The sequence below is a fragment of the Scardinius erythrophthalmus genome (assembly GCF_964197995.2).
Source record: "Scardinius erythrophthalmus genome assembly, chromosome: 13".
In the NCBI taxonomy this organism is placed as follows: Eukaryota; Metazoa; Chordata; class Actinopteri; order Cypriniformes; family Leuciscidae; genus Scardinius; species Scardinius erythrophthalmus.
The window spans coordinates 28172853-28200414 of NC_138233.1; the positions used below are offsets into that span (position 1 = coordinate 28172853).

At 37.9% G+C, this 27562-nt stretch overlaps 1 protein-coding gene across 2 annotated transcripts; it reads right to left on the reverse strand.

Moving 5' to 3' along the window:
* Positions 1-11052: 11052 nt before the first annotated feature.
* fmr1 (fragile X messenger ribonucleoprotein 1) lies at positions 11053-26370 on the reverse strand. 2 transcript variants are annotated; one of them, XR_014031400.1, is made up of 16 exons: positions 26069-26370; positions 24564-24616; positions 24289-24382; positions 24086-24157; positions 23400-23548; positions 23174-23267; positions 22972-23088; positions 20972-21142; positions 20759-20837; positions 20537-20649; positions 19012-19098; positions 17157-17355; positions 16503-16688; positions 16188-16267; positions 13135-13395; positions 11053-12076 (listed from the first exon to the last, which is right to left on the reverse strand). XR_014031400.1 is itself a non-coding variant. In XM_081383246.1 (15 exons), exons 1-15 carry the CDS (start codon positions 26117-26119, stop codon positions 13228-13230), a joined length of 1713 nt encoding a protein of 570 aa, XP_081239372.1. In that variant the 5' UTR covers positions 26120-26370; the 3' UTR covers positions 12796-13227. The 2 variants fall into 2 exon arrangements, 1 of the variants encoding a protein (XP_081239372.1); XM_081383246.1 differs by lacking the exon at positions 11053-12076 and having other exon boundaries at positions 12796-13395.
* Positions 26371-27562: the final 1192 nt, after the last annotated feature.

Here is a 27562-nt window from a genome sequence, read left to right on the forward strand (position 1 = left end):
TTAGCACTTAATAGTGATTAAAAATGCTTAGACATTTTTGAAACTGTTAATTTGAAGAGCTGAGCTGGCTTTGTGCCTATAACGTCAGCTGAGTGAGTTCGCGTTATAGCGACTTACCTCACAATTCAAAACGCGCGTGTAACGTTACAAATATTAATACCAATAATACACATTCACTGAAACTGAATTTGTTCCCACCAAATAAAGTTTGAAACTGCCTAAAATAACTCCACCAAAATATAGCGAATACGACTTTGGGTAAATTTGAATTAGCTCAAGAATATAGGGAATTGTGGAAATATTAATAAGTATTAATAATTCATAAGTCGCATGTACCTTTATTTTATCAATTATAGAGATTAACTGGTTCTGTAACTGATCTAATCGTTATTCGTCCAGCGAATAAAGGTGAGATTATCACAGTTAAGAAGGGTTATCTCTTTACAAACTCCAAGAAAGTTTGATCTCCTGGCCACGGACATCAAATCTTCTGAGTTTATTAATTAAAACTACTGAATGTAGTCTAATATCGAGCTTGTAGCTGGATCTTTTGTTTCATTGACTTTAGAATGGTGGGTTTTCAAACAGAGACAGTGAAAAGTATAAATGGTTTTTAATAAATGTGACTAAAGATTATATGAGCTACGAATAGAAACGTACGTAAAAATGCAAACAATAAACACAAACAAACATTTAAACAATAATAACATACGTGATAAGAATAAAATGAAATGAAAGAAAGAAAGAGAGAAATAGAGAGAAGGGAAAAGCTAGTAATTGTTACATACAGAAACCTAAACGACGGACCCCAGAAAAGCAGCTTTTATCAGATAAATATACTTGCACGTCTGTTCTCTGTTTGGTTGATGCTGAAAGCGCGGACGAGGTCCTGTTTCGACTGCGTCTTCCGGTGTCACGGGAAGCTTGAAAAGGCTCACTGAAATGTAACGTTACCGAGAAAGTTCGTCTTCATCTTCCGTGAAGGAAGAGGCAAATATAACTTAGTTGCAAAGGAACGGCTGCTACGACTCGAACATGTGTTTGTCCGAGGCCTTCCGGGATGTTCCTCGGGGAAGCGTCGCGCCGGTAGAAGAGGAGGAAGGATGAGAGCGAGGTGAGAGAGAGAGAGGTGAGAGAGCCCGCTGTGTTTTGAAGGAGCTCAAGTCACGCCCCCTTGCGTGCGTGACCCAATCGCCTGGGAGGACGTATTGTGGTCATGTCCTTTCATTTGGAAAGGTACACGCCTCTTCTAACTAATGCTGGCGGAATAAACTTCGTTCATAAACATTTATAAAACTGGTATTAATCAAATAATGCATCCTCTAATATTCTGTGCTAAATATTCAACACCGTTGTGTTCTTCTGAACAAAACAATACCGCGAATGACAATTCTGTTAGTCAACAACACAAAGAAACAGGATTTCTCGTGATTACATGCATATTAAACTGATTACATATCAATAAAGCTTATAGATATCGTATTTCGGGTAAAAGGGTCATAAGCACAGCAAGAAATACATTTTAAACATTTTAAAAAGGTAATTTTGACCACAAGTGGTCGGGCATGATAAGGAGTCTGTGTTTTGTGTGTGTGTATGCAGAGTCGTGCACACGTGGAACCGCGTGGCGAACTTTGTCCTTCGTTTTCAGTGTGAATATCTTCTTGAGTTGATGAGATTAACTCAGGGGACCTGACCGAGCATCTGCTAACACTGTTGTTTTGTTTTGAGGGGTTAATCAGTACCTTTTGTTTGTTGATTAGATTTGATTGATCAACACAAAGGCAGACCTGATCATCTGCTTTCCGTTACAGGCACTTCTCCGGTAAGATCGCGGGCGCGCGCGCACTCCTAGACCAAAGAAAGAGAGCGAAAGCAGTTCGTCATCAAAGCGCCCTGCCCGGCTTTTGGGAAGTCAATGTCACCAAAGAAGTGTGTTTTTGGTTGCCAGGGCAACACAACCCTGCACAGATTCCCAAAGAACCCAGCGTTAAGGAACCCGTGGATGGAGTTTGTTTTCGTGAGCATAAACGGAGTTGTGTAAGACTGTTGTTCCCTGCATTTCGACGATGATTGTTTTACAAAGAAAGCCCAGATCGACGGATTTGCAGATCGTCTAATGCTTAAGGATCGAGCAGTCACAATGATAAAGGTTCGCGGTCGTGCGTTGGAACGGTGAGTAAAACTGTTGAACAAATGTCTCTGTGTGTTGTTAGCTAGGCGGGTAAGCACAGCTAAGCTTCGCCCACACGGCCTGCCCCCAGCCGCTCGTTTTTTTCCGGAAAGACTCGGTACAGCCTATCTTTCAATTAAAAATATAATAAAACAAAAGACTTTTTGGAGATATGAAGGATGCAATATTACTCTATAGGTACTCAAGATTAACAGGAGAGTGAAAATGAGCATTTCACCCCCCCTTTAAGGGAACTGACAGAACGAAAGCATTGATGGCATAATTTTATCTGACGGCAGACATGAGATTCGAACACAGGTCTCTGGCGCGAAAGCCTAAGTTTCCGCCACTGAGCCACAGGGGGGAATACATAAGCTTTCAATAGCGCGAGCATATAAGAGAGCGTCAATACGTCTTGTGACGGCGTCTGTTTGCAGGCGTGCATGTATTAACAGGCTCGTTTACTGTAATATTGACATTTCCAGTTGCCTGAACTTCAGTGGGAACTGAGAAATGTGTGAGAAAAAGGAGCACAGGTGCGGCGGGCAGAGGTGCAGTCTCAGAAAGGATGCCAGGCGAGTCCTCAGAGTCGCCCCAGGCAGTAGCTCGCGAGAGGTGCGTTAACCTCACCCAGGAAAGGGGCATCTTGAAAAAGACGCCCAGCTTTTTTAGTGCAATGAGAGTGTGTGTCGTGGCGGCGAACACACACACAAACACAGTAGCAGAGAAAGGATATAACGCTGGATAGCGCAGCAGGAACGGCGGCTGAAGGCGGCGCGGCCAGCGGCTTTTTCTGACGGCGCGGCTTCTTTTCTCAGGATCCAGCGATGCGTGAGCTCCGCTGAAGAGATAAAAAATCTGTGAGCTAGCCTATCGAAGCTATATTTATAGCCCAAGGCCACGCCCGTTTCAGCGAGAGGGCCTTATCGATAGGCTGCTGCAGTTGCTGCAGGGCAGCCAATAGGCGCGCGAGCCGTCTCGCCTGTGTCTGCATGCTGCCGCAACGCGTTTTACATTATTTCAAAATTAACGATAATTTTTTGGCTTCAGTATCTCGCGGAAAAGAGATTTTTCCCCTAGCGTAAGACTTACGCAGTACGAGAGAACCTCTCGTAAGAGAACATTTGCGAATAAAGCAGCGTTTCCATCCAGTGAGTCGAAGAGAAGAAAATCGTCACTTCCTAATAAACAGGCACTGAATGCCACGTAGAAAAGTAGGAGAAGCCACTGTATGTAATAATTTTTGTATATAATAAAGTACTTGTGTCTCAGAGCGCGTGGAAGAAAAGCAATAAACACATTATCTTGCTTTCAGAGGCAAATGCTGCAGTTTGAGAATGCAGTCGTGTATGAGGTTCCAGAGTTTGGACGCATGGTTAGCACTTACTTTCCCGTCACATAGCCTTTCTCAGGACAACTCGGTTCGGCTGGCTACGCAATCCAATTTGCATGGTACCTGCCAAAGTACAGAGGCATTCTCTTCACATTCTCTCTGGGCGGAAATGCATTCTCCTTGCAAAGAACTGCAATAGCAATGTCCCTTCAGCAGAGATGAATATGGAGTTCTACAGACCTTTATTGTACCCAAGAAGGGTGGTGGGCTCAGACCGATTCGGGATCTATGAGTATTGAATCAGGCCCCTCACATGGCTCCTGTTCAGGATGCTCATTCAGAAACATGCTGATGTGCATCAGATACCAGGATTGATTTGCGGCGATAGGCCTGAAGGACGAATACGTTCACGTATCGATCCTTCCTGTTTCTACGGTTTGCCTTTGCAGGGGGGCATATCAATACAAAGTCCTCCCTTTCGGGTTGTCCCTGTCTCCTTGCATCTTTACCGAAGTCGCAGACGGCCCTTGCCTTCTTGAGGGAAGTGGCCATTCGCATCCTCACTCTCGAGAGTTGTGCACACAGGGACATGGTCCTCGAGCACTGGGACTTCGGGCCAACTGGCAAAAGAGCAAGCTCATCTCCTTTATCAGTGTCGAGTTGAACTGCAAGGAGTTGAAATGTCACAATGAGAACATGTCTTTCAGAAAACTGTGCTCGCTCAGTGCTGAACTGATTGAATTTTTTCAAGTACAAAACAGCGGTCCCTCTCAAATATTTCCAGAGGCTCCTGGGGCATATGGTATCCTCAGTCGCGGTAACGCCCAAGATGGGCATGGCGCCGCAGCACACATCACGTGGTCATCACACTGAGGTGATGTCGCACATTCAGTTCTTGGATGGACCTTTCTTTTCTACGGGCAGGAGTTTCCTAGAACAAGTGTACATATGTGTAGTTGTTATAACAGACGCATCCAAGACAGGCACCGTGTGCAAAGGGTGTGACTTTATTACCAGGTTCCTGAGAGGTGTGCAGAGGTTAAATTCTCAGAGACAGTGCCTCATCCCCTCTTGGGATCTCTCGTGGTCTTACAGGCCCTACAGAGAGATTTATCTGAGCCTTTACAGTTAGTCGAGCTCAGTGCCCTCTCTATGAAGAAGACCATCCTGACTGTGCTCACCTTGGTCAAGAGGTTGGGAGACCTACAAGCCCTCTTAGTTAACAAAACGTGTCTGGAGTTCGGGCTGGCAGACTCTCACGTGGTCCTGAGATGCCGACCCGGCTATGTGCCTAAGGTTCCTACTACCCCTTTCAGGGATAAAGTGGTGAACCTGCAAGCGCTCCCTCCTGATAAGGGAGACCCAGCCCTGTCTCTCTCTAAAAATTAAAGGAGCACATTTTTTGGTCAATGTTTTGATCAATATATAATGGAAATCAGTAATTGATCAGTAATTGGAAATCCCTACCAGTCTCTGAGTGACATCACATGATTATATTCCATATAAATAATTTTGCTTACTTTTATTATGTTCTCAGCAATGTACGTTCAATGTTTTGTTACATTTTCTGTATTTCATTTGATATTGTAGTATTATAGTGTAATGTGTATTATCCTAATGGTGTTTTGTATTTGTCTGAATGACCCTGTGCACCTTATACACAAGTATAACTTGTATATTGACTGTGTTTATGGACAGGCCACTTACAGTACAATGATTCATCTCATAGCTTTCTATTTAACCACTTTTATTATCATGGTGGTTATCAGTGCATTTTGAGGTTAACAGAGACTTTGGTATTTCATGGTAGAAAATCAGTATTATATAATTTATTACAATGAATGGTTATAAGTTAAGTTTAAGTCATTTTATTTTTATTTTAACTGTAAATTTAACAGAATACTTGTCCCCATATTTAAATTAATAATTATAGAGTGCAATTATTGAGTATACATTTTGAATTGTACTTTTATTTAAAAATATATCTGCATGTAAGAGCTGTAATTAATTTCTGTAATTGCATATTGCACTGTTGACCTTTCACTTACACCTTAACCCAACCCCTAAACCTATACATACCAACAAACCTGTCCTTAACCTTACCCGTTTCCTACTTCAATAGCAGCACAATAAGTACAATTGTTTTTGTATTATAAAACCAGACAATTGTCTTTTATTTTTGCAAGTACATAATAGTTAAAGAAACCTAAACATAAATTGTGACTGGATATTTGATTTTTTGTGTACATTGCATTTCCCCAAAACACGATTGATACTTCACATACTGAGTGTATGATGGAGAACAATCATATAAACAACTAAATTTACGTCTATACGAGGACAAGGACGTTTAAGCAGCGTTATTGTTTCTCCTTCAGAGAGATAAGCTATCAGATCGCTCAGACGCACCGCCTCATTAGGAGCAGAAGACTTCATACTCATCAAAATGCATTAGGAGACAAGCATCTGACACGGGCATTAAAACGACTCTCTTGCAAATTGAATTTGACTACTCTGGTGAGGGGCCGTCTTGCTCGCGGGAGCACTTTGCTTTTGCTCGACATCTCTAGACTCTCTCTCTCTCTCTCTCTCTCGGGATGTCAGCATGGCCCTCCATTTGTCTGGAGCAAATACAAAAATCAATAATTTAATTTCACTTTTCAATTAAGTGAACTAACAGAGGTTAGTCCCCATGTTCTTTGACCACAAATTCCTCCCATGCCATCCGTCTGAATTAGCGCTCATTGAAAATAATGACCGGCTCCACATGTCATGTATTATCTGGAAATGTAGGGCCCATAGGTAGGTAACATCGTTTGACTCCTGCTAATTAATACAATGTAGTAGATTTAATGGGCCTTCCCGTCTTTGTTTATCTGGTGATTTTTTTCAGGTTAACCGGGCTCAGCGCTGCATTCCATTATCAATTTAATTACCATTTGTAAAGATGGATAAATAATTTTTTCATCACGGATGCACCATATTGACAGGCATACTGAGGTCATTCATGTTACATTATTCAGTTAATAAACCAGAGGCAACGGAGAATGATATTAGAAGAATAAGAAAGGATAATCTATCTATCCATATATCTATCTATCGAAAACAAATATGAAATCTTGCCCTTGACAAGCAGTAGCCTATAAATATTGTAAATATTGAAATATACCACTAATTTATTCCTGTGATGTCAAAGCTGAATTTTCAGCATCATTACTTCAGTCTTCAGTGTCACATGATCCTTCAAAAATCCATAATACCGTATATAAACCATATATATTTTTTTTTAATTATTCTTTGTTGATACTTAGAAAGTTTTAAAAAACAGCATTTGTTTGAAACAGAAATCTTTGCAGAAATCTCACTTTTGAACAATTTAATGTAGCTACCCTTGCTTGAAACAATCTATATTGTTAAAATCGCTATATAAATAAAGGTGACTTGACTTGCTGAATAAAAAAAAAAAAAAAAAATAACGCTAAATGCAGCCTTGGTGAGCATCAGAGACTTCTTTCAAAAACATAAATCTTACCAACCTCAAACGGAATGGTTGTGTGTATAATTATATCCTATTACAATTTACAATGTAATAGTAGTTAACAAGACATGCACATTTACAGTATATTTTCTCTAAAAATACTAAGATATGATTTTTTGTTTTAGATGTCACATTAAATGGAGTAATAGAGTTAAACATAAAATTATGAGGGCAAGTTTAGCATATGCGATTCTTCACGATGAAACCAACTAAATTTCTTCTAGCTTTCTGATGTCACTGTGATATAAAGCATACATTAAAGATGGAGAACAGATATCGAGCCTGTGATGTAAAACCCAGACTGATGACGCTGGGGTGTGAGATTTGGCAGCAGGCTCAGTGTGTGGCCCCTGAATCCCACTTCAACACACACACACACACACGAGTCTGAGTCTCTCACACGCCAGGGGCTACAGAGAAATGAGAGAGAGAGAGAGAGAGAGAGAGAGCGAGAGAGAGAGAGAGAGAGGCTTCAAAATTTGCGTTAATGCATTAAACATGTTAATGATACAAATAATGATGTTTGGTTGACCTTTTAAAATCACAAAGAGAACAGAACAGACCATTCATCTTGTAATGGTTCCACTACATAATAATATATTTTTAGTTACATGTCAAATAAGGATGTTTGGGATGATTAAAATAAAAACAAATGTCAAATTGTCCCTCTCAAAACTGAAACCAGCATGAAAACAGTACAATCTTCAACTACAAATAGAATTTAATGGCTCTAAAAGGCACGTAGTGTAAACATACTTTCCTTGAAGAAATTGTGTACAAAATGTAATTTCCAAAGTAGAAGTTTTTGTTGACAAACATCAATTTTGTAACATTTTACATTTAAAAAAATAAAAACATTGCCAAGTTATAAAATGGTCAAAATATCTGATTTCACATGATTTCAAGACCTCTATCATATTTCCATATGCGATTTAAAAAAAAGTTTCTAAATCAGTATTTATTAAAAATATCGATTTCTCATTTTGAAGAACTGATATCGATTACAAAATCTTTGTTACTTCTGATATGAAAAAAAGTCCCATATTTCAAATTCTGTCAATTTTATCACGAAATTCAAAAATAAATATCGTTCCAGCACTCTTTAAAGTGGCGCAACAGATCGTTGTGGCGTCTCAGTTCAGTTCTCGACTACTAGTTACAGCACAAAATAAACATGAAATAAACGGTACAACTTACCGAAATCCGCATCACGTCACATGTAATCGCTCAGTGTTTCAACTGTGGGAAGACTTCGATAAAACACAATGTCACTGACTCATTAGTCAACAAGAAAACTCGAGAGGGGAGCATTTCGCTGAATACATGCACTATATTGCATATTCATTGTATTTTTACTTAACCTGCTTATCAATATATTATGTTTTATGACCTAAATTAGAAAAAGAGAAAAAACATTAAAGACAGTCACAGAATCACGAGAAATAAAACCAGAAAACCATTTTCATTTAAACATTTAAATCATTTTGTGACATTTTGTAACTTAAAAAGATTATGTAATCTTCGTTGTGCAGTAACAATTATCAATGTTCAATTAATGCAGTGCGTTTTCGTTTTAAGTTAAAGCGCTTGACTGAGACAGAGCTGTGATAGATGTACAGCTTCTGTCATTACATACCAATTAAACAGTACTGCAGGCATAATTTTAAGTGCTGTCATTAATTTCCTATACATTTATTAATGACTGCACAGGGAAAGGGAAAAATGAGGGGAAGAGAGAGAGAGAGAGAAGGGGGGAACAGGTTTTTGAGTTTTGGAGAGAGGGAGAGAGAGAGAGAGAGAGAGAGAGAGAGAGAGAGAGAGAGAGAGAGAGAGACACACACACACACAGGTCACTGTATGTGCTTTCTTGTGGTTGTTAGTGGATGGGAATCTAGGTCAGTCTGTTGGATCCATTGGGTGGATGATGGCACGGATTCCAGGATAAGGGCTCCAACAGACTTTGTTTGGGTTGGAGGTAATTGGCCCTTTCCTCCTGCAAAAAGGCAGAGAGCATCTACATTTCTGTCAGCTCTGGTGAAAATCCAGTGATGCGGGACCAAAACTGTTTTGTTTTTTTTTGCAATCGCACTGCATCTAGCAGAAGAGCGTCAGAGAAAGTAGAGGGAATGGGAAGATATTTAACTAGCCAATGCGTGTCCTCTTTACAGATTTATAGTTAAATACAAACTGCAGGTCCAAATATGTGGAATGGAAAGAGACATGACTGCGATTTTTAATTTCTTTGATCTTATAATGTAAGGCAAGCATCATTGTTACCATTGCTCATTCGTAATATTTTATTAAATGTTAGTATGCAACATGCCACACCAATTACATGAATCAAACTTATAATTATGCACCTTATTGAGGTGTGCTATTGGTTTAAGCAATCATATTTACAAAGTTCACTTGAATATAAAGCTAATGTTTTACTGTACTAAATAAACAGGTAATTTAAAACAGACAGCCTTTTGAGTAGTTTTCATAAAAAATAAAAATGTGCAATTACTTCATATATATTTGAAGTTCAATATTTACAAAAAAAATATTTTTAAAAATGTATCACAGTTTCCACAAAAATATGAAGCAGCACAACTGTTTTCAACATTGATAATAATCAGAAATGCTTCTTGAGCACCAAATCATCATATTAGAATGATTTCTGAAAGATCATGTGACACTAAAGACTGAAAAGTCAGCTTTGATCACAGGAAAAAAAAAATACATTTTATAATATATTCAAATATAAGTTATTCTAAATGTAATGACATTTGATCAAATAAATGGGTTGCACTTTATTTCATTGTACTTAAATACTGAGTAATATTAATTAACTGCATGTAATTAGAGATACGGTTATGGTTTGTTTTAGAGTTAGTTAGTTGTAATTATGCGTAATTTACATAATTTTATAGTAATTATGACGTACATGATGTAACGTGTAACTATGTCACTTTAAAATAAAGTGTTACCAAATAAATGCACCCTAGCATAAGAGGCTTCTTTCAAAAACAAAATCTTAATGACCCCACACTTTTGAATAGTAGTGTGTATTATATACACGTATACATACACACACATATATATATATATATATATACACACACATATATATACACACACACACACACACACACACACATATATACTTCTGAATGCAGTCAAAACATGAAAATCTCACATCTTTAATAACAAGAGTAAACAATCTTACCTGACATGATTTTCCTTTTGAAATAACGCACAGTAATTGCTATACAAAAGACAAACACTAGTTAATGGAGCCGCTACATACAGGGTGAATTCAGGTAAAGCATCTCAACGTCAAAAGCGTCCCAACTTACCCTATGCCAGCATTCATTAGTTAAAGGAGCAGTTGCAGCGCCATTGTTGTGCTGAACTCTGCACGGCCTGTGCCAGAGCGCCACCAAGTGGTGGAACAAAGAAAAACGACAGCTACAAATGACCCGAGCACTGGCAACATGCATTTAACATGCAGAGGAAGCCGCTGGTGTTACAGAGAGGACTAATTAAATCTGCCATCGCCTTTAATGACGCGCAGATTTATCGCCACATACGGAATTGTAAAACGTCCAATTCCCAGCGAGGAATAAAAAACACTTCAGATTGCAGAGGAAGATCAACCTTTATTTATTGAAACTGCTTGCATACAAAATATATTGCACTATAACCAAACAATGTCAACATAAAACCCAGTCTGTTCTGCTATTATGTACAAAGAAATTATTACCCAAAGTGCAGTAACATACAAGGTCAGTCTACCTCAGTTCATTATCTACAGTATTTCATGTTTTTTTTTTTTTTCTTGTTGTTTTGTTTTTCTTTTCAGCTCTTTTTTCAATCACAATAGCCTATGATGTGTGCAAGAGATGGTTTTACAATTTGTCATTTTCATATACATTCCAAAAAATAAATAACTAGAAAACAGTCTGTTTGGCAACACTTCAAAGATTCGGAACAGTATTATTATTAATTTTTTTTTTTTTTTTTGGAACAGACTGCAGTGAACTGAGCCATCTTGCCAGTTTACTGCCCGCCGTGGATGTGCAGGTTTTTAAAAAATACTGATAGTAAACCATTTAACACCTTATTTTGAAGTAAAGGCTAAATTTAAGAGCCACGCGAGAGGGGCCGGACACAGCCGGGGCCGCCTCGAATTTTCGAGAGTGGTTTGTCTTTCCCGACCCACAATCCTCTGCCGCCGGTCACAGGTTCTTTTGACGTCTCCGAAGCCTTTCGTTCCGTTTTTCACAGGCAAATCACTTTAAAACTGGTGTAAAAGCTTAACAGGTAGAGCTGGTAATCTGCCAAGGTGACTAGCGAGAGTACAGGAGCATAAAGAGAAGTCGAAATGTATAGGAAAAAGAGCAAAGAGGATAACAAACGACCGGTTTTCTTGCTGTACAGTCAAAGGAAAAGCAGAAAAAAAACTACCATGGTTACCGTCACAGTAGGTTTCTAAAGAGTCATGGGTTAAGAAACAGCATCGCGTCTTAAAAATGTAAACTAAAGTTTAATGCACAAGCACTAATCGGATAAGACAGACGGTTTTCATATCAAAGTTAACATCGTGTCGCCCCTTCTTCTCCCTCTCGAAGCGAATTCAGCTGCAAAAAGTACAGTAGACTCAAAATTAGCGAAGATATCTAAACTTCCGTTTAGTTATGTTGACAGCATACATGTGATTCACCTGCCGAGGAAGTCTTATCACATTCTAGTTTAGTATAGGTTTATAGATTATAAAGTACTTGCAGAGTAACACAAACATGATAAGTGCACATTTAAAGTTCAATCTAAAAAGAACAGCAACAATCTCTTAACGGATGACATAATATACAGAATGCAACCCCACAGTTCAACATTTTTCAGTCTATGATGAGCCATTGTTAGGACGAAGACAATGTTACAGAGAGTTGATATAAGTGCTTCAACACCTGATGCTGAAAAATACAGCAGGAACGATGGCAGTTTACTGTGGCCAGCGTGAACGGAAAAGAAAAAGAGCATTTCCACCCTGTTTTGCGAGAGAGAAAGAAGAATCACCTTGTGTCGTTTATTATGATGGGAGGTACAGTAAGAGAAATCAAAGACATTTATTTAAAGGAACCTGCTTTGCTACTTTATTAAAAAAAAAGAAAAAATCTGAATTGTTCTACAACGCAAAGATATGCTAAACGTCAAAATGTATATTCGGTGATGCTTACGTCACTGAATTAGCGTTGATATTCGTCTCTGGGTGGTTGGTTACAATTTATGACTTCCACAGTTGACTAGGTTAGTTAGGTTAATACCTTTACTACTATGGTGAAATATAATTCGGCCGACTTGATAGAATCCTGCTTTTCAGACATACAAAATGTTCATGAATTACATGCAGCACAGAAAAAAAAAAAAAAAAAAAAAAACCTTTTTTTTTTTTTAAGTCGTCGGCTGAGATTTCAACACTCAGTCGGGTGTTGTTCACGTCTTCTTCCCTGATTTAAACATCCAAATTATGATACTATCCACACTAGTTAAAGGCACAGATCCAGACAGGAGCATTTTTTTTTTTTATTACATGGTTTGCCATTTTTTTTTCTTTTTTTTTTTTTTTTGCTAATGATGTGGCTAAGATCTCACATCAGAATGGGCTCGAGTGACCACGGACACCAAAGCGCGTAAAAACAATGTATGCCATGAGATGTGGCATAAACTTGTGCCCCGAGCGCTTGAGTTCATCCTCCAATGTGTTACTTTCCCTTTATTGGACATTGTGGAAAACAAAAAAAAAACTTTAAAAACCAATTGCTTGGAAAACCTTTTTTTTTTTTTTTTTTTTTTTTTTTTTAAGTCACGATTCCATTTTCGAGAGACATTTAATCCACAGCTTCTTTAAGTTTCATAGGTAGTTATTTAGAAAGTCAATTAGAAAACCTGTAGCTTCAGTTGTGATCTAGAGACCGGTCTCTCTAATCCACGAAGACTACCAAATTCCAAATTCCACACACCATACACCAAGAGGCCTCGTCTTTTTACCCCCACTAACAATTACAAAGTGTGCTTTATGTCATGTCTTGCGACAGCCCTACTGACCTGGTTCTCTTTGGCCTAATGTGTCTCTAATGAAGAAGCATCTGGATTGGTGGAGCTGAGTGGGAGAATGAGGGGAAGGGGGCAATTTATTCTCTACGAAACGCCGTTCACAACGGCTTGGCTGTCGGGGACATCCTGCTTCTCTTTCTTTAGCACTCGGTCCTTTATGGGTCTCTGTCGGTTTCCTCCACTGTCTCCTGCCAGAGCTTGAGAGCCTCGGCTGGTGTGGACGCTCCTCTCGTTATTGCTGTCGATGCGGATCTGGCAAACAAACAGATTGGACAGGTTGTACAAGATGAAAGCTTTCACACATTAAGCAATGCATTTCTTCTTTTTGGTTGGGATGTCAAAAGTACCAGTTCCAAGTGTGTTTTTCTAATAATAACTCAAAAACTTCCATTTCATGTCAATTGTTTATTTGTTATTACTGTTAAATAACCACTTGGTTCCAAAGTTTGGGGTCAGTACGCTTAAAGGCAGGGTGGGTAGGATTTTTCTAAAAAAAAAAAACATTCCAAATTTGTTTAAGCTGTCTTTATATACCAATACATAATTAAAATGTAAGTACTCTGAAAAAGAGAGTATAAAAATCGAGTGTCTGTAGACCTCTCACGACTGTTGTAAACACAGCTCATTATTTCCATTCACTCCACCCCCTCCCTTCTGGGCTCCTTCCAAAGCCACGCCCCCAAAACACATGAATGCGCGACGCCAAACGCTCAGGCTCAGCTGGAAGACGCATTTATTTACCTGAGACGAGTGGAGAGGAAAGAGCGCAGTGCATGCAGTGACATCATGTCAGAATCACATGTAATAAAATACCTAACTTTATCACTATGAATATAAACAAATAAGGTTTCTTTTAGTACTCACTCTTAAGCTAGCATATCGATACTGGTAAAGTTTAAAATATATTTTGTTTGATTCGGTAACGAGCTATATTTATAGGTAACGAGCTATATTTATAAGGCAAAGCTAAAAACAGGTTGCATTGATACACGTTTTTCCATTACCATCAGTTACACTGTGATGAAGGTGAATTTCGTGTAAGATTCATAACATATACGGTGTTTTGTATGTAAGAGTTTCCATGATGAAAACATTGTTGACTCTGATGAGGACTAACGTTACAGTCCGGTGACAAGTACCGCATCGTCGGTTCGAGGACAGGTCCGGGGTCGAGGGCAAAGCAGAGGAGGTCGTTCAAGAGTGCAGGCAACCAGGGTCCGAGGAAGTAGTTTTTGCCTTGTTTGCCTTCGCTGACTGCATATGCAGGTGCTTTGAATTTTGAATGCTCTTTCTCTGCCATAATTTTACTCTTCGTAGGTTCCGCGCCTCTCTTGCACTCCTCAAATCAAACGGGTGCGATCAATTGTTTCGTCCCAAATGGAAATAATGAGCTGTGTTTATTGCAGATTAAAAGGTCTACAGTCACTCGAATTTTATACTCTCTTTTTCAGAGCACTTACATTTTAATTATGTATTGGTATATAAAGACAGTTTAAACAAATTTGAAAAAAGTTTTTTATAAAAATCCTACCTACCCTACCTTTAAAACTAAGAAAAAATAAATAAATTAATACTTTTATTCAGAAAGGACACATTAAATTGGTCAAAACTACAGTAAAAACAATATAATGTTACAAAAGAGTTATATTTCAAATTAATGTTGTTTCTTTGAACATTCTATTCATCAAAGAATCCTGAACGGTATCACGGTTTATATAACGTATTAAGCAGCACAACTGTTTTCAGCATTGATAATAATCAGAAATGTAACTTGAGCAGCAAATCAGGATATTAGAATGATTTCTGAATCTGAATTTTCTGAAGGATCTTGTGACACTGAAGACTGGAGCAATGATGCTGAAAATTCAGCTTTGCCATCACAGGAATAAATTACATTTTAAAATATATGAACGTTATTTTAAATTGTAATAATATTTCAAAATACTACTTTTTTTCCTGTATTGTTTTATCAAAAAAAAAAAAAAAAACGCACCAAAGGGGCGTCACCAACGGACGTCGCTCAAATGCCTCTGGGCACAATTGGATAGACCTAAAACTCCTAAAACCAATCAGAGATCGTCATGTGTAAAGCCATATGCTGCGTCCCAATTCGCCTATGTTACACTCTATTTTTTTACAGTCTATGGTTACACTACGCCATATGTACTGTTTTTGTGAAGGAAATGTATTTACTTTTGAATGTGTAGCAAAAAAGTAGGCAATTTTGGGACATACTACTTCGTCATCTTTATCGGACGGATCTGTCGCGTGCATCCCGTCATGTAAACTGCCCTGTCAATCATCTTGTCACAGTTAAAATCCTCTATTAAATCTAATTTATTTTCCTACCGTTTCGGAGAGAAATGTAGTAACACGTTCATCTGCCAGTGGGTCTTTCATGGAGACTGTCCTCATGTGTTTGCAATTTGAATATAATAATGCATTTAAAAGTTGGTGTGCTTCACCAACGGACGTCGGAGTGGACGTCGCTCAAATGCCTCTGGATAGGCTAGACCAAAAACCAATTAGAGCGATCCTCATGTGTAAAGCCGCCTCAACGTTTCTGATTGGTGCCTTGATTTCTTGGCATGGGGAAATGGACTTGAATGAGCTCTTTGCCAGACTTACTTGCAGAGCAAATCTAAATTTGCCAGAAGTTGTCTGGGTTTTCCCAGGCTAGTGTTCAATAGCAAATGTACTTCAAAAAAAAAAAAAAAAACTTTTTTTAAAATCGTGAAAATTCACTGGTATTGTAAAAAAATATCAAGGAATGTACAAATAATTAAACTTAACACAAAAAATACACAATGTATACCGCAAATATTACTGATAATCTAGTAGGCAAATATAAAAAAATAAATAAAAATAAATATTGGCATTAGCAACTAACAGCCTTTTTTATAGACAAAGAAAAATATATTGTATTGTAAATATAATGTAAATTGTGTGTATTGTAAATATAGTATTTGAATTTACTAAGTGTAATCTGCTATAATTATAGTGAATAAATATTGAAATAACTGATCATATATGTTGATTCAGACCTGCAATGAGTCTTCCTGGGGTCTCAGCTTTGAGTCTCTGGAACTACGAGAGCGGGACTCGTTCCAGTGCATGTCTTCAGCTGATTCAAGACAAAAACAAAGACTATTACAAAAAACTGATACATGACTTAAAAATAAATAAATAAAAAGCAAAACGAGAGCAGCTTGTTAATGCAGAAATGTATAATGTACAGTCCATTTATACAATGTAGATATCAACAGATTTACAATCAAGTATTTCACTTTTTTTTTTTTTTTTTACTGTACGTGACATTGTAAAGTCCCTTTAGACAGGTAACAGCTCTAAAAACTGACTTTTGTATCCTCCTCCTCTTCCTCTCCCTCCACGACCCCGGGGTCCACCACCCCTTTTGCGTCCATCAGGGGCCCTTTTGGGGTAACCCATGGACTCCTCATCTGTGGGGGCCAGGGACCAGTCGCTGAGCTCATCCCTGTGGTCGGATTCGGTCTCAGATGCATTGGAGGCCTCAGAATTGGTGCCTGGGACAAATACAGTCCATAATCAAGAAACTGATAATCAGATAATTGACACTACGCTTTAATTAGTGGATGATTGATGCATAAATATCAAATCAACAGCTATTATGTAACAGAAAGTAATACTATCACATGAAAACAATTGTCTTTAATTTAAATGCCCAGTTTCACAGACAAGGCTTAAGCCAAGTTCCAGATTAAAATGCACATTCAAAGCAAAAAAGCAACTTGCACGAATATCTTACAATATATCAGTGCCACTGTTTTGTCTCAAGATACACCAGTAATGTTTTTTTTTTTTTTCTGAGGCATGTTTATAAAAGCTACTTAAATGTCCTAATTGAGCCTAATCCTGGCTTTATCTAAGCCCTTTCTGTGAAACCAGGTCAAAATATTTTAAGTGTGATGTTTAGGGCCACCAATTTCCATAACTAGTCAAGCTCGACTTTTATCATTTGAGGCCGGTTATACCTGAGGCCAGTGTCGGGCCCCTTCTCCCTCTCCCTCCACGACCGAAGGGTTTGCCGCCCCCCCGCGATGGCCCCATTCCATTATCAGCCATGAAGGGTTTTTCCTTCTCGGGTCGTCCCGGCAGAGCTCTGGGTCCTCCTCCGATCTGTCTGAGCTGTTCATCGATCTGCAGTCTCTCCATTCTCAGCTGATCAACCTCCTAAACAAGACCAAACAAACATGAACAATGCACCGTCACACAAGAACAAAGAGGCTAAATCAGAGCAGTGAACATCACAAGATTATCTTTGGGGCATTAAGTATGTCATTACTCAACAAGTGCTGCTTTGCAACGAGTACTAATGTGCTCTGTGATCAAAATCTGCTCAACGAGAAGAATAAGTATTCTGAAGAAAATGTAAAATGCTTATTCGAGCAGAACTCGTTACAACAAATGCTAAGTCTGATGTCTGATATTATGGGGACATGTTAAGGAAATCCTGTGTTTTCTTAGGAAAATGAGAGGCTTTGGACTACTATCTGTTTGTATGGCATTTCTATCAGAAAACTTGCTGATCAGCTCAAACACCTCAAAGGCTGTTTGCGCTTTTATAAAGGTACAGTAAGCGATTTCTGAGAAACGCTGTTGAAAGTGGATAGGACTGAGCACCACAACACGTTCTGGACCAATCAGCAGTAGGGGGCGTGTCCACTCATGATGGGAGAGGAGAGAGAGTGAGAGACAATACAAAAGCTCACAGGAATACCACTGGAAAAAGAAGGGTGATGATTTGAAATATTCTAATATTCCCGCATTAATATTAGAAAAGCTTTCCAGCACGGGAGAGAGCAAAGCGGGAAGGCTTGAAAACGGATGCCGAGGTTGCTTTGTTTCTGCTCCATACATGAGTTTTGCTATAATCACAGCTATGATATGCTGTTGTTGTAATGTTAGCTGTAACAGGACAGTTTTGAGTGTCATTGTTTGTCTGGAGCTGCTGGCGACTAACAACCAACTCTTGCTTGTATACTCTGTGTTCTGTCTGCTCTTTTTTTGTCTCTTGTCATTCATTCGCCATCTTAGTTTTATTTTGCTTCGCTTCAACTACACTCTCAGAAAACTCTTTTGTACCTAAGAGTACATATTAGTCCCTCAAAGGTACATTTGAGGGACTAATATGTACTCTTAAGGTACAAAAGTGTAAAAGGTACCGCCAAAGCGACAGCTTTTGTACCTTTTTTTCTGAGAGTGTATGATACAGAGACACTCTAGCATTGCATGTTTGTGCATTTTGGGGGCGGAGCAATGAAGGGAGGGGTGTGTTTGTTTGTGCTGATTTCAAATATCAACAGTGTTTTCTAGAAATTGTATTTAGATTATTTTTAAAGAGCCTGTCTGGTGCATTCATTTGCGCTTTGCAAAAAAATTCATTAAACATCTTACTTTGTGGATTTACTACGAGTTTAAGGTTATGGTGATTTTTAAGAAGATTCTTTTCAGGAACTCAAAGTCCTCTTAAGTTTTGTCTAAAGAACTATCTTAAGAGAAAAAAAGATGATAATATGCAAGAGAAATGTTTTAGGGAAGACAGTATTTTTAAACTTATTCTTCAGTTAGAAAAGAAAAAGAAAATACCAGTTTAGAAGATTTTTATTCCAAAGAATGTTTGTGAGAATGCAGCCCATGGTCTCTAGTCAATTCTTTATTGCAACACTATCATTTTTTTTTCTTTTTTGTTGCTATTTTATTGACCGCCAAACGGAAAATGTAAACAGAAAGAGCTAAACACCAAAGTTTGATAGTCAGGGTTTTTAATCAATAACCCCAAGTATGATCAATAGTAATTATCCAAGCAACCTAAAAAGTGGTTCTTACCTTTAGATAATTCAGATGGTAGTCCAGCAGAATACGTGCATTTGAAATGCTTTCCTTTGTCCCAACAAACACAAACGGCACCATTCCCTGCAGTTGCAATTAAAGTATGCAAAGTCAGTATGAATGATAATTTGTCAGCATGAATGATAAATTCCATATTGGATAAATACACAGTCGACTTAGGAGTAGGATGTATCATATTAGGGATGCTCCGATCAGGATTTTATCAAGCTTTATATGTTGTATAAGTGTATAAGCTTTATATAAGTGATATGTAGGCTCTCTGAATGATTTCATGTGATTTCAAGTGACATACTTAACCCTTGTGCATCCTTTATGGACACTTTTGTTGTTTTCAGTTTTTTTTTTTTTTTTAATCACTTTGCCTGTGCGCCAAAATTTGGCACAGGTCTGTATTTTTATTGAAATTTTATTGAAGTGTTTGTAATATTTGAGAGAGAAACTCAACTGCAAATAACAAATCCAACCACTGTGTGCACCGGTGGAGTTTTGCTGCATCTAAATGGGGAAAATCTGTTAATCCAAACAAGCACTATGGTCCACTATGGACCTATGTGCAACTTTTTTTTAATTGATGCACAAGGGTTAAAAAAATAAAATAAAAAGGTGTCAAATACATGGTCTCATTTGATAGAAAACCTTTAAAATTGAGGAAAATCGATTTTGATCATCTTTGGAGGTTCTTATGTTACAACACTGTGGAGAAAACCCCAGAAAAAGTGATGCAATTTATTGATCTATTATGCTAGTTATTCAAGCTTGACATGATGATTATTAGAATCAAATGACAGGTCATAAAATCAAGTTTGGGATTGTTCACAATCATGACTGCATCTGGGCCAAATTTTGTCAGTTTCCATTTGTTGAACATTCAAATGACGTTGGAAAACACTGAATCATGCGACGCGATCGGATCCCCGAGGTTCCATATTAGCCAAGCAGCATGTCATGTTACTCCGTGAGGATTTTCCCCAGATCTACGCATCATGTTATGTTGTGAGTGGGCTTGATTGAATCGCAACAACCTGCTCTAAATAAAGATGAGCAATTTACTGTGGTTTACAAATACTAATTGCAAAGTTACAAAACAGAACGTGGTGCAAAAGCCTCATCTGTATACCATTTACTTGCATGTTTTACGTGATTGCGATCGGTTCGGGAGATTGGCCAAATTTAGTGACTACCGATCGAGTCATAGAATGTGACTATTGGCCATTATCAATCTGCGTCCGATCGATCAGAGCAACTCTAATATATATATATATATATATATATATATATATATATATATATATATATATATATATATACACACACACATACACACACACACACACTCACTAGATTGCATTGTGGATGGCTTTGAAATATGTATTCCTAAAATTGATTAGTAGGCTAATGCAGTCTTCTACAATTACTATGAATTAATGCATTTTCTCATGCATCACCACTTCTGCCACCCATAAATACAACAACGAGTGTGTTCAGCCGCCCACTCACTGACCTCCTCTAATGGAGAAGGCTTTTTGTCATTTTCAGGTTCCACTCGAACTCTGACAACTCCCGATTTATCCACAACCTCTTGAATCAGCTTCCCACTCTTGCCAATGACTTTTCCTGCAGGACGGGGGTAGAAAATAATTTAATGATTCACATTAACCATCTTGGTGCAGGACAGAAAGTCCAGTCCGTGAAGGAGAATGTTGTTCATTTCGTTTGTCCTCACCGACTAAATTCTTAGGAACTTTGATAATATCTTCAGAAAACTCCAGGTAGCTTCTGGCCTTCCGTACAGCTTCCTGGTCCTGGAATTGAAACAAAATTCATCACAAAGACCAATCAAGACATCTCAGATATGAGTTTTAGGCTCACATATTCTAACAGCCATCACATTTATTTGACTTTACCTACACCAGAAAGTCCCCAATAAAGCAGTTACCTCTCCATAGATGTGAAACGTGCAGGTCTCTTCATCCAGATCTATGGTTGTGACTCCAGGAATCTTTCGGGCTTGCTGGATATTCGCCCCATGGGTGCCTATGGCCAATCCCATGAGGTCATCGCGCACCACAAACTGCTCATGGAACCTTGAAGCCAGTTGTCGAGAGCTCTGGAAGGGAATTTATTTATTAAATAAGCGAATGTTGTACTTAATGGAAAACCATGATGGCATGTGTTTTAAAAGTGGTTATTTTTTTAGATTTAAGCTGTTTAAATGTTATGGTTAAAAACATGCATGTTCAGTTCAGTTGTGGCTTTTGAGGAGGATATGCAAGGACGTGTCTACAGCATTAGATTTTGAGCACATATTCACGTGTGAAATTGCAGCGCCTGAGCCACAAGAGTGCTCTCTGTACTAAACTCAACAGTGGGTTCAAAAGCCCTCAGCAGGCCAGCTACACTTGAACCGTAAAAAATAAATAAATAAATCCAGCACTGTTTAGCCACAAATTTGATAGCATTCTCCAAATCTTCTCCAAATCAAACACACTCATGCAAAGACATAACTGCATTAATAAAGTAGTCGTTAGATTATGGACATAAAACATTTATTCAACTAAACAGAAGTCAATAGTGAAAAACAAAAAAAATAAAAGAAGAGATGATTTTTAAAGACATTTTAAATACATGGATTTTTAAAGACAAAAAACTATTCAATGCCTCATATGCGCTAATTTGAGTGTCTCTCATACATTTATTTATCTGTGGCAGCCCCTATTTGTCTCTATTTAAACTTCTCATAACAAGATAAAAGGTCTTTCATGTCTTGTTTTACACCATTGCTGTTAAACAAACTAAAATCGAAAGTGCAACAAGGCTTTATGTCCTTATCAAAAGACTGTTTTGCGCTGTGCAAAGAGAAGTGTGCACTTCTCTCACGAGATAAGCACGTGATTAGACCCCAGTGAATGAATGCAGTGAACTCCATATCTGTGCATGTGCTGAGTTTAGCGTGCATTTGGGAACATAGCGGTCACCAGTAACACATTATTTCCATAGTTGCCGAATACTAATAATTTCACTAGATTTGGAATGAGACGCATTTGTAAACTTGTTTCCACCAAAATAGGGACTACAGAAGCAGCTGCTAATGGAACGGCAGCCGGAAGTAAACTGTTAACTGTCATAGGAATAATTGTATATTATTATTATTATTCGTAGAAGTAGTAGTAGTAGTAGTAGTATGTAGTGTAATGTAGACTGAGACACTATATCACAACTAAAAAGAGGTTTGAGTTCCCTTTAAAGTTCAGGTACAAGTGAATGCACTGACTTTTCCTTCGTTCAATTTGCACAATGAATATGGGTTGGAGCTCTTAAGTTTGAACTCTCAAAAGTGCACCAGATTTATGAATTTAACTTCAAAATGTACAAAGTTATATATAAACATATATAATATATATGTGTGTGTGTGTGTGTGTGTGTGTGTGTGTGTCCAGGCCAATCCGTCACATTCAACTGCGTTTTCACCCCAAGTGTGTATATGTATCACAACATTTTATACACAAGATTTCATTATACACAAATTTAAGAGCTAAAACAATACCTATATGGAGCCAATGCATCTGTAAATATAGCTCTGCATATCAACAGAGTATCATATTATGCCATAGCAGGAGCATGGGCCATCCCAGCGGTGCATATATGCACGTAATACCCTTTTGCACCTTTTAAATATAGACAGCCATTCCATGCATTAGTGTCCAGTGATATGCTGCATGACTTTATAATAGTAAGTAATAAACCAGCAATAAATCAGCCTTCCTTGATTCAGCTACATTACAGCAATAAAATATGATTGCACTACTGCAAAACAACAAGCATTTTACATAAAATTCATCCAGTGACCGCTTGAGAGTATCAGTTAGGTCTTTGTGGACTAGTTGTGAGTGAGTGTGTTGAACCTGACACTAAACGTCAGGGAGTCCAGGACAGTACCTCCAGCTGTCTGGTTGCTTCCTCATTCCTCAGTATCAGCGTCAGCTTTGTGCGCAGACTCCTGAAGTGCATGTCACTCAACATGCCTATTCGCTTGGAGGTGACCTCATTAACAGACTGAAAGAGAAAGAAAACAATACACCTAAGAAAACTTCAAAATCAGAAATGCATTCCAAATTGGATTTAAAACATTCCAAATTACCAAAATAACCAACTGCTTTTCTTCCGAGTCATAAGTGACGTTAAAGGCTCCGATCGCTTTTTTAAAGTCTTTATGTGCTGAGTCTTTTGCACACCTATCCAAAAAAACAAAACACTAGTTAAAATTGTACCATAAACACAAAGTTGTGTGATAGCATCCCGGTTTAAAGTTTGAAACAAAAGACAAACAAAGAATCCACTTCGATATTTAAAAGACATGAACTTACATCTGTCTCAAGTCTTCAGGAACATCTAGTCTGATTTTGAGAAAGGTGTTCTTTGATGCTGCTTTGTTGGGGTTCACAGGTCGTAGCCTCTCTAATGTGACGATTTCATTTAGCGTTGCATCACAGGCTGCGTATTCTATCACATAAAACTAAGTGCAGGACAGAGCAACAAAACAGTTACAATACATCACATAAATCAGCATTCAACTTCATGCCTATGTATAGTATCCAGAACTATTTTACTGTAGCTCATTTTAATAAACATGTTTAAGTGTTACGTATTTTACATAAACTACTAAAATGGAATCTTCTACTTTTATAGACATTATGAAGCTCTGCCCCTTTTCAGCGTTGCACTCCTTGTGTTCTGTCTTCCAGTTTCTATTTCTACAGCATGAAGGTAAAATCTTATGGATTTATGAATGAACCACTCATTTTGAAATCTTCCCGATCTACTGGCATTTATGACAAATTCTTCATGCTTCAAATATTGTAATGCTCATCATGATAAGTATCCACTTCACCAGCTAATTGCTCTTCGACAGCGATGCCATAGAAATACAGACTACTCACTGAAACGAAGTTCAAAGACAAAATGATAAAGATGCTTGTTTCTATGGGGCATAAAGTCTATAGAAAAGGGGCGGGGCTACACAAGGTCTATATAACAACACAAAATCGCTTACCTCGCCTTTCACCATGCGAACTTTGGCTAGCCACCATCCACAAGGCTCCTTATCATTGGCCCTGGAGTAAACCTGTGGAAGAGACAGGTAAATGTGTTAAATACGCAAAAAAGGGCACTATATAGACTTTAGTGCATGTGTGTAATATTTGATTAAGGTTTAAAGAACGTTTTCCATGTTGAACAATCTTTGACAGCCCATACCTCCACTTCATCGCTCTCGTTTATCTCTTTCTGAAAGCCGGTTGGAGGTGGAAACCGGACATCTTGGAAAGAAATCTGTCGTTCTGGCTGCCAACTGCAAAGCAATTCAATTTAATTAGACATTGCATTAGGAAACATCACCATCAGAAATGACAAAGTTATATATTCACGTATGACAAGTATATATTTATATTGAAAACAATATAAAACTGTGCATCTGAAAATTAAACTATTTTGACCTCACAAGGCGTTCGTGTGCTGAAGTTGGTACTCACTTGTTCTCAAAAGACACTGTGACTGTACTCTCCTGAACATCCTTAATATAAGCCTGGAAGAAATAATGAGGGGTTAATGATGCACTTAATATCTTGATCTTGTCTCAAAACGGAGACAAGACATCATTTTTGGAGGGCATCAAAGGTGCCTATAAACAACAGTCTTGGAGTTTATTTCTACTTTACACTTGGAACAAATTAGATATCTTTTGAAGGGTAAATTTGATTGGTTTGGCAAAAACTGCCACCCTTTTACCTGTCATCTTGATGGAAACCATATGGACTAATGCATCATTTTGCTAATGTAATGTTTTAACACTTCTTCCTCACACCCTTTCAATTCAATGTAAACAGGTCTAGTATGGGATGGTTTGTGATGTGCTGTTTTTTTTTCCTGCTTTCTCTCCAATTCTTTGATTGTTTTTATTTTATTTGTATATGTATGCGCAAAAGAAGATTGCAAATCCTTCTTTAAAAGTTGTCTTCCAATAAAACATTATTTGACAAAAAAACACAGTCCACACCGAATGATATCTACAGAATTGTATCAATCTGAGAAAAAAAATTCCTTTACTTTCACATTACTTTTCTAGCAGTCCTTTAAAACAGGAAAATTATCATTTCCAGTTTATTATTATTATTTATAGTGGATTATAGAAAAAAAGTATATAAAATGAAATAAAAATTTCCCCAGGTATGGAAACAAGCATTTTTAAATCCCCTGGTATTCCATAAACATGGAAAATGGCTTATTTGTAACCTTTTACATGACTATTCTAGCCGTCCATAAATACAGGCAAATTATAATTTCTAGTTCATTATTATTAATACGATTTTGAGTGGGTCGTAACTTGAAAAATAAATATGTATATAAATTGAATAAAATATTTTCGGGTTGTATTCATTTCAGTGACTTTTCCCAGGCGTAGAAACAAGCATTTTAAAAATGACCTGATATTTAACGTTAAAAGTTGTCCATGAACATGAGAAAAAATAAAAAATTGACTGCTTTATTAGCTGCTACAACATACATTACAACTTCATTGTCCTCAACTGTACACATAACGCCATTTTAAAGCATTCAGACTCGGGAAACATATAAATTAATTTTAATACCATTTACATTGTCATGTAAGTTACGCTTTAAAGATCTAGAGCCATACAGATGTTAAAATATAAAGTGAAATACATTACATCAATCGCCCATTAAGTGGAGAACTCAGTGTACCATACACAGATCCAAACAGAACCGAGCCAGCTGACAGATTCCGGTGTCAACACACTTGATATGCATTAATAAAACACATGATATCGAATAATTTCGATGAATCTTTAACGCCTGTTCATGCAAACACACGTCGAAGAGGCCTCGAAGGCCTACTGCATCATCGTGCATTTGAGCCCTGCATTCACGACGGACTGGATCAATTTTAACACACATTATTTGCATCATCCGTTGCGTTAGGCACACACAGGAGGCATATAAGACGAGATCTGAAGCCCACCTTGTAGAAAGCTCCACTCGCCCCTCGCACTTCCACCGCGAGCTCGTCCATGTCTCCAGTAATCTAATACACAACTGATCACAGCTGCAGCAGACGCGCGCGCTCTGTAACACACAGCAGCCTTATGCTCGGACGGTGTCGTAACTACCGTGTGTACCGATGTTTGTGCTCGTTTTCAACGAAATGAAAGCAAAACATTGATGTGTAGACGGTCTGCAGCGGCCGCTGTTGAATGCATCGATGTAAACACAAGAGCCTCCCTATTTCCCCCCCTGTCACGTGACACAGGCCCGCTTCCCTTCAGTCGAGAAGCCACGCCGCCGTCACGTGACACGCGTCAGATTTGCTTCTTTTGCACGCCACTTTTCTGCAATTAAATTAGCTTGACGTGCTAGGAATAATTTTTTACAACCCAAAATAAATAATATTCAAAATTGCTTTCCCGTTCCCTTTTTTACATTTTTTTTAAACAACATTATACAACACTATATGGAAGCTTGTTTCCGCCACAAAAAAAAAAAGAAAGATAATTGCGACTTTTTATCTCACAATTGCGAGTTTACATCTCGCAATTCTGACTTTATTTCTCAGAATTGCGAGATATAAAGTCAGAATTGCGTGAAATAAAGTCAAAATTCTGAGATATAAAGTCAGAATTGCGTGATATAAAGTCAGAATTCTGAGATATAAAGTCAGAATTGCGAGATATAAAGTCGCAATTGCGTGATATAAAGTCAGAATTCTGACTTTTTTTCTCGCAACTGCGACTTTATATCACGCAATTCTGACTTTATATCTCAGAATTCTGACTTTATATCACGCAATTCTGACTTTATAACACATAATTGCGAGTTTATATCTCGCAATTCTGACATATTTTCTCAGAATTGTGAGATATAAAGTCCAATTCTAAGGGGGGAAAAAAAGACGGACTTTTTTTTTTTTTTACCTCAGAATAGTTTATATCTCACAATTCTGACTTTATAACACGCAATTGCGACTTTATATCATGCAATTCTGACTTTATATCTCCCAATTGCGTGATATAAAGTCAGAATTCTGAGATATAAAGTCAGAATTCTGAGATATAAAGTCAGAATTGCGTGATATAAAGTCGCAATTGCGAGAAAAAAAGTCAGAATTCTGACTTTATAACACGCAATTCTGACTTTATATCTCAGAATTCTGACTTTATAACACGCAATTGCGACTTTATATCATGCAATTCTGACTTTATATCTCCCAATTGCGTGATATAAAGTCAGAATTCTGAGATATAAAGTCAGAATGCTGAGATATAAAGTCAGAATTGCGTGATATAAAGCCGCAATTGAGAGAAAAAAAGTCAGAATTCTGACTTTATATCTCAGAATTCTGACTTTATAACACGCAATTGCGACTTTAAAACACGCAATTCTGACTTTATAACACGCAATTCTGACTTTATATCTCAGAATTCTGACTTTATAACACGCAATTGCGACTTTAAAACAC

What these genes read in the sequence shown, in the direction of transcription:
- fmr1 (XM_081383246.1), bottom strand. Translation starts at nt 26,119, where the DNA reads ATGGACGAGCTCGCGGTGGAAGTGCGAGGGGCGAGTGGAGCTTTCTAC. An exon ending in ACCATCTGAATTATCTAAAG is followed by an intron (nt 17,356 to 19,011) that starts GTAAGAACCACT and finishes GGTCTTGTTTAG; the next exon opens with GAGGTTGATCAGCTGAGAAT. An exon ending in AAGAGGAGGAGGATACAAAA is followed by an intron (nt 16,268 to 16,502) that starts GTCAGTTTTTAG and finishes GTCTTGAATCAG; the next exon opens with CTGAAGACATGCACTGGAAC.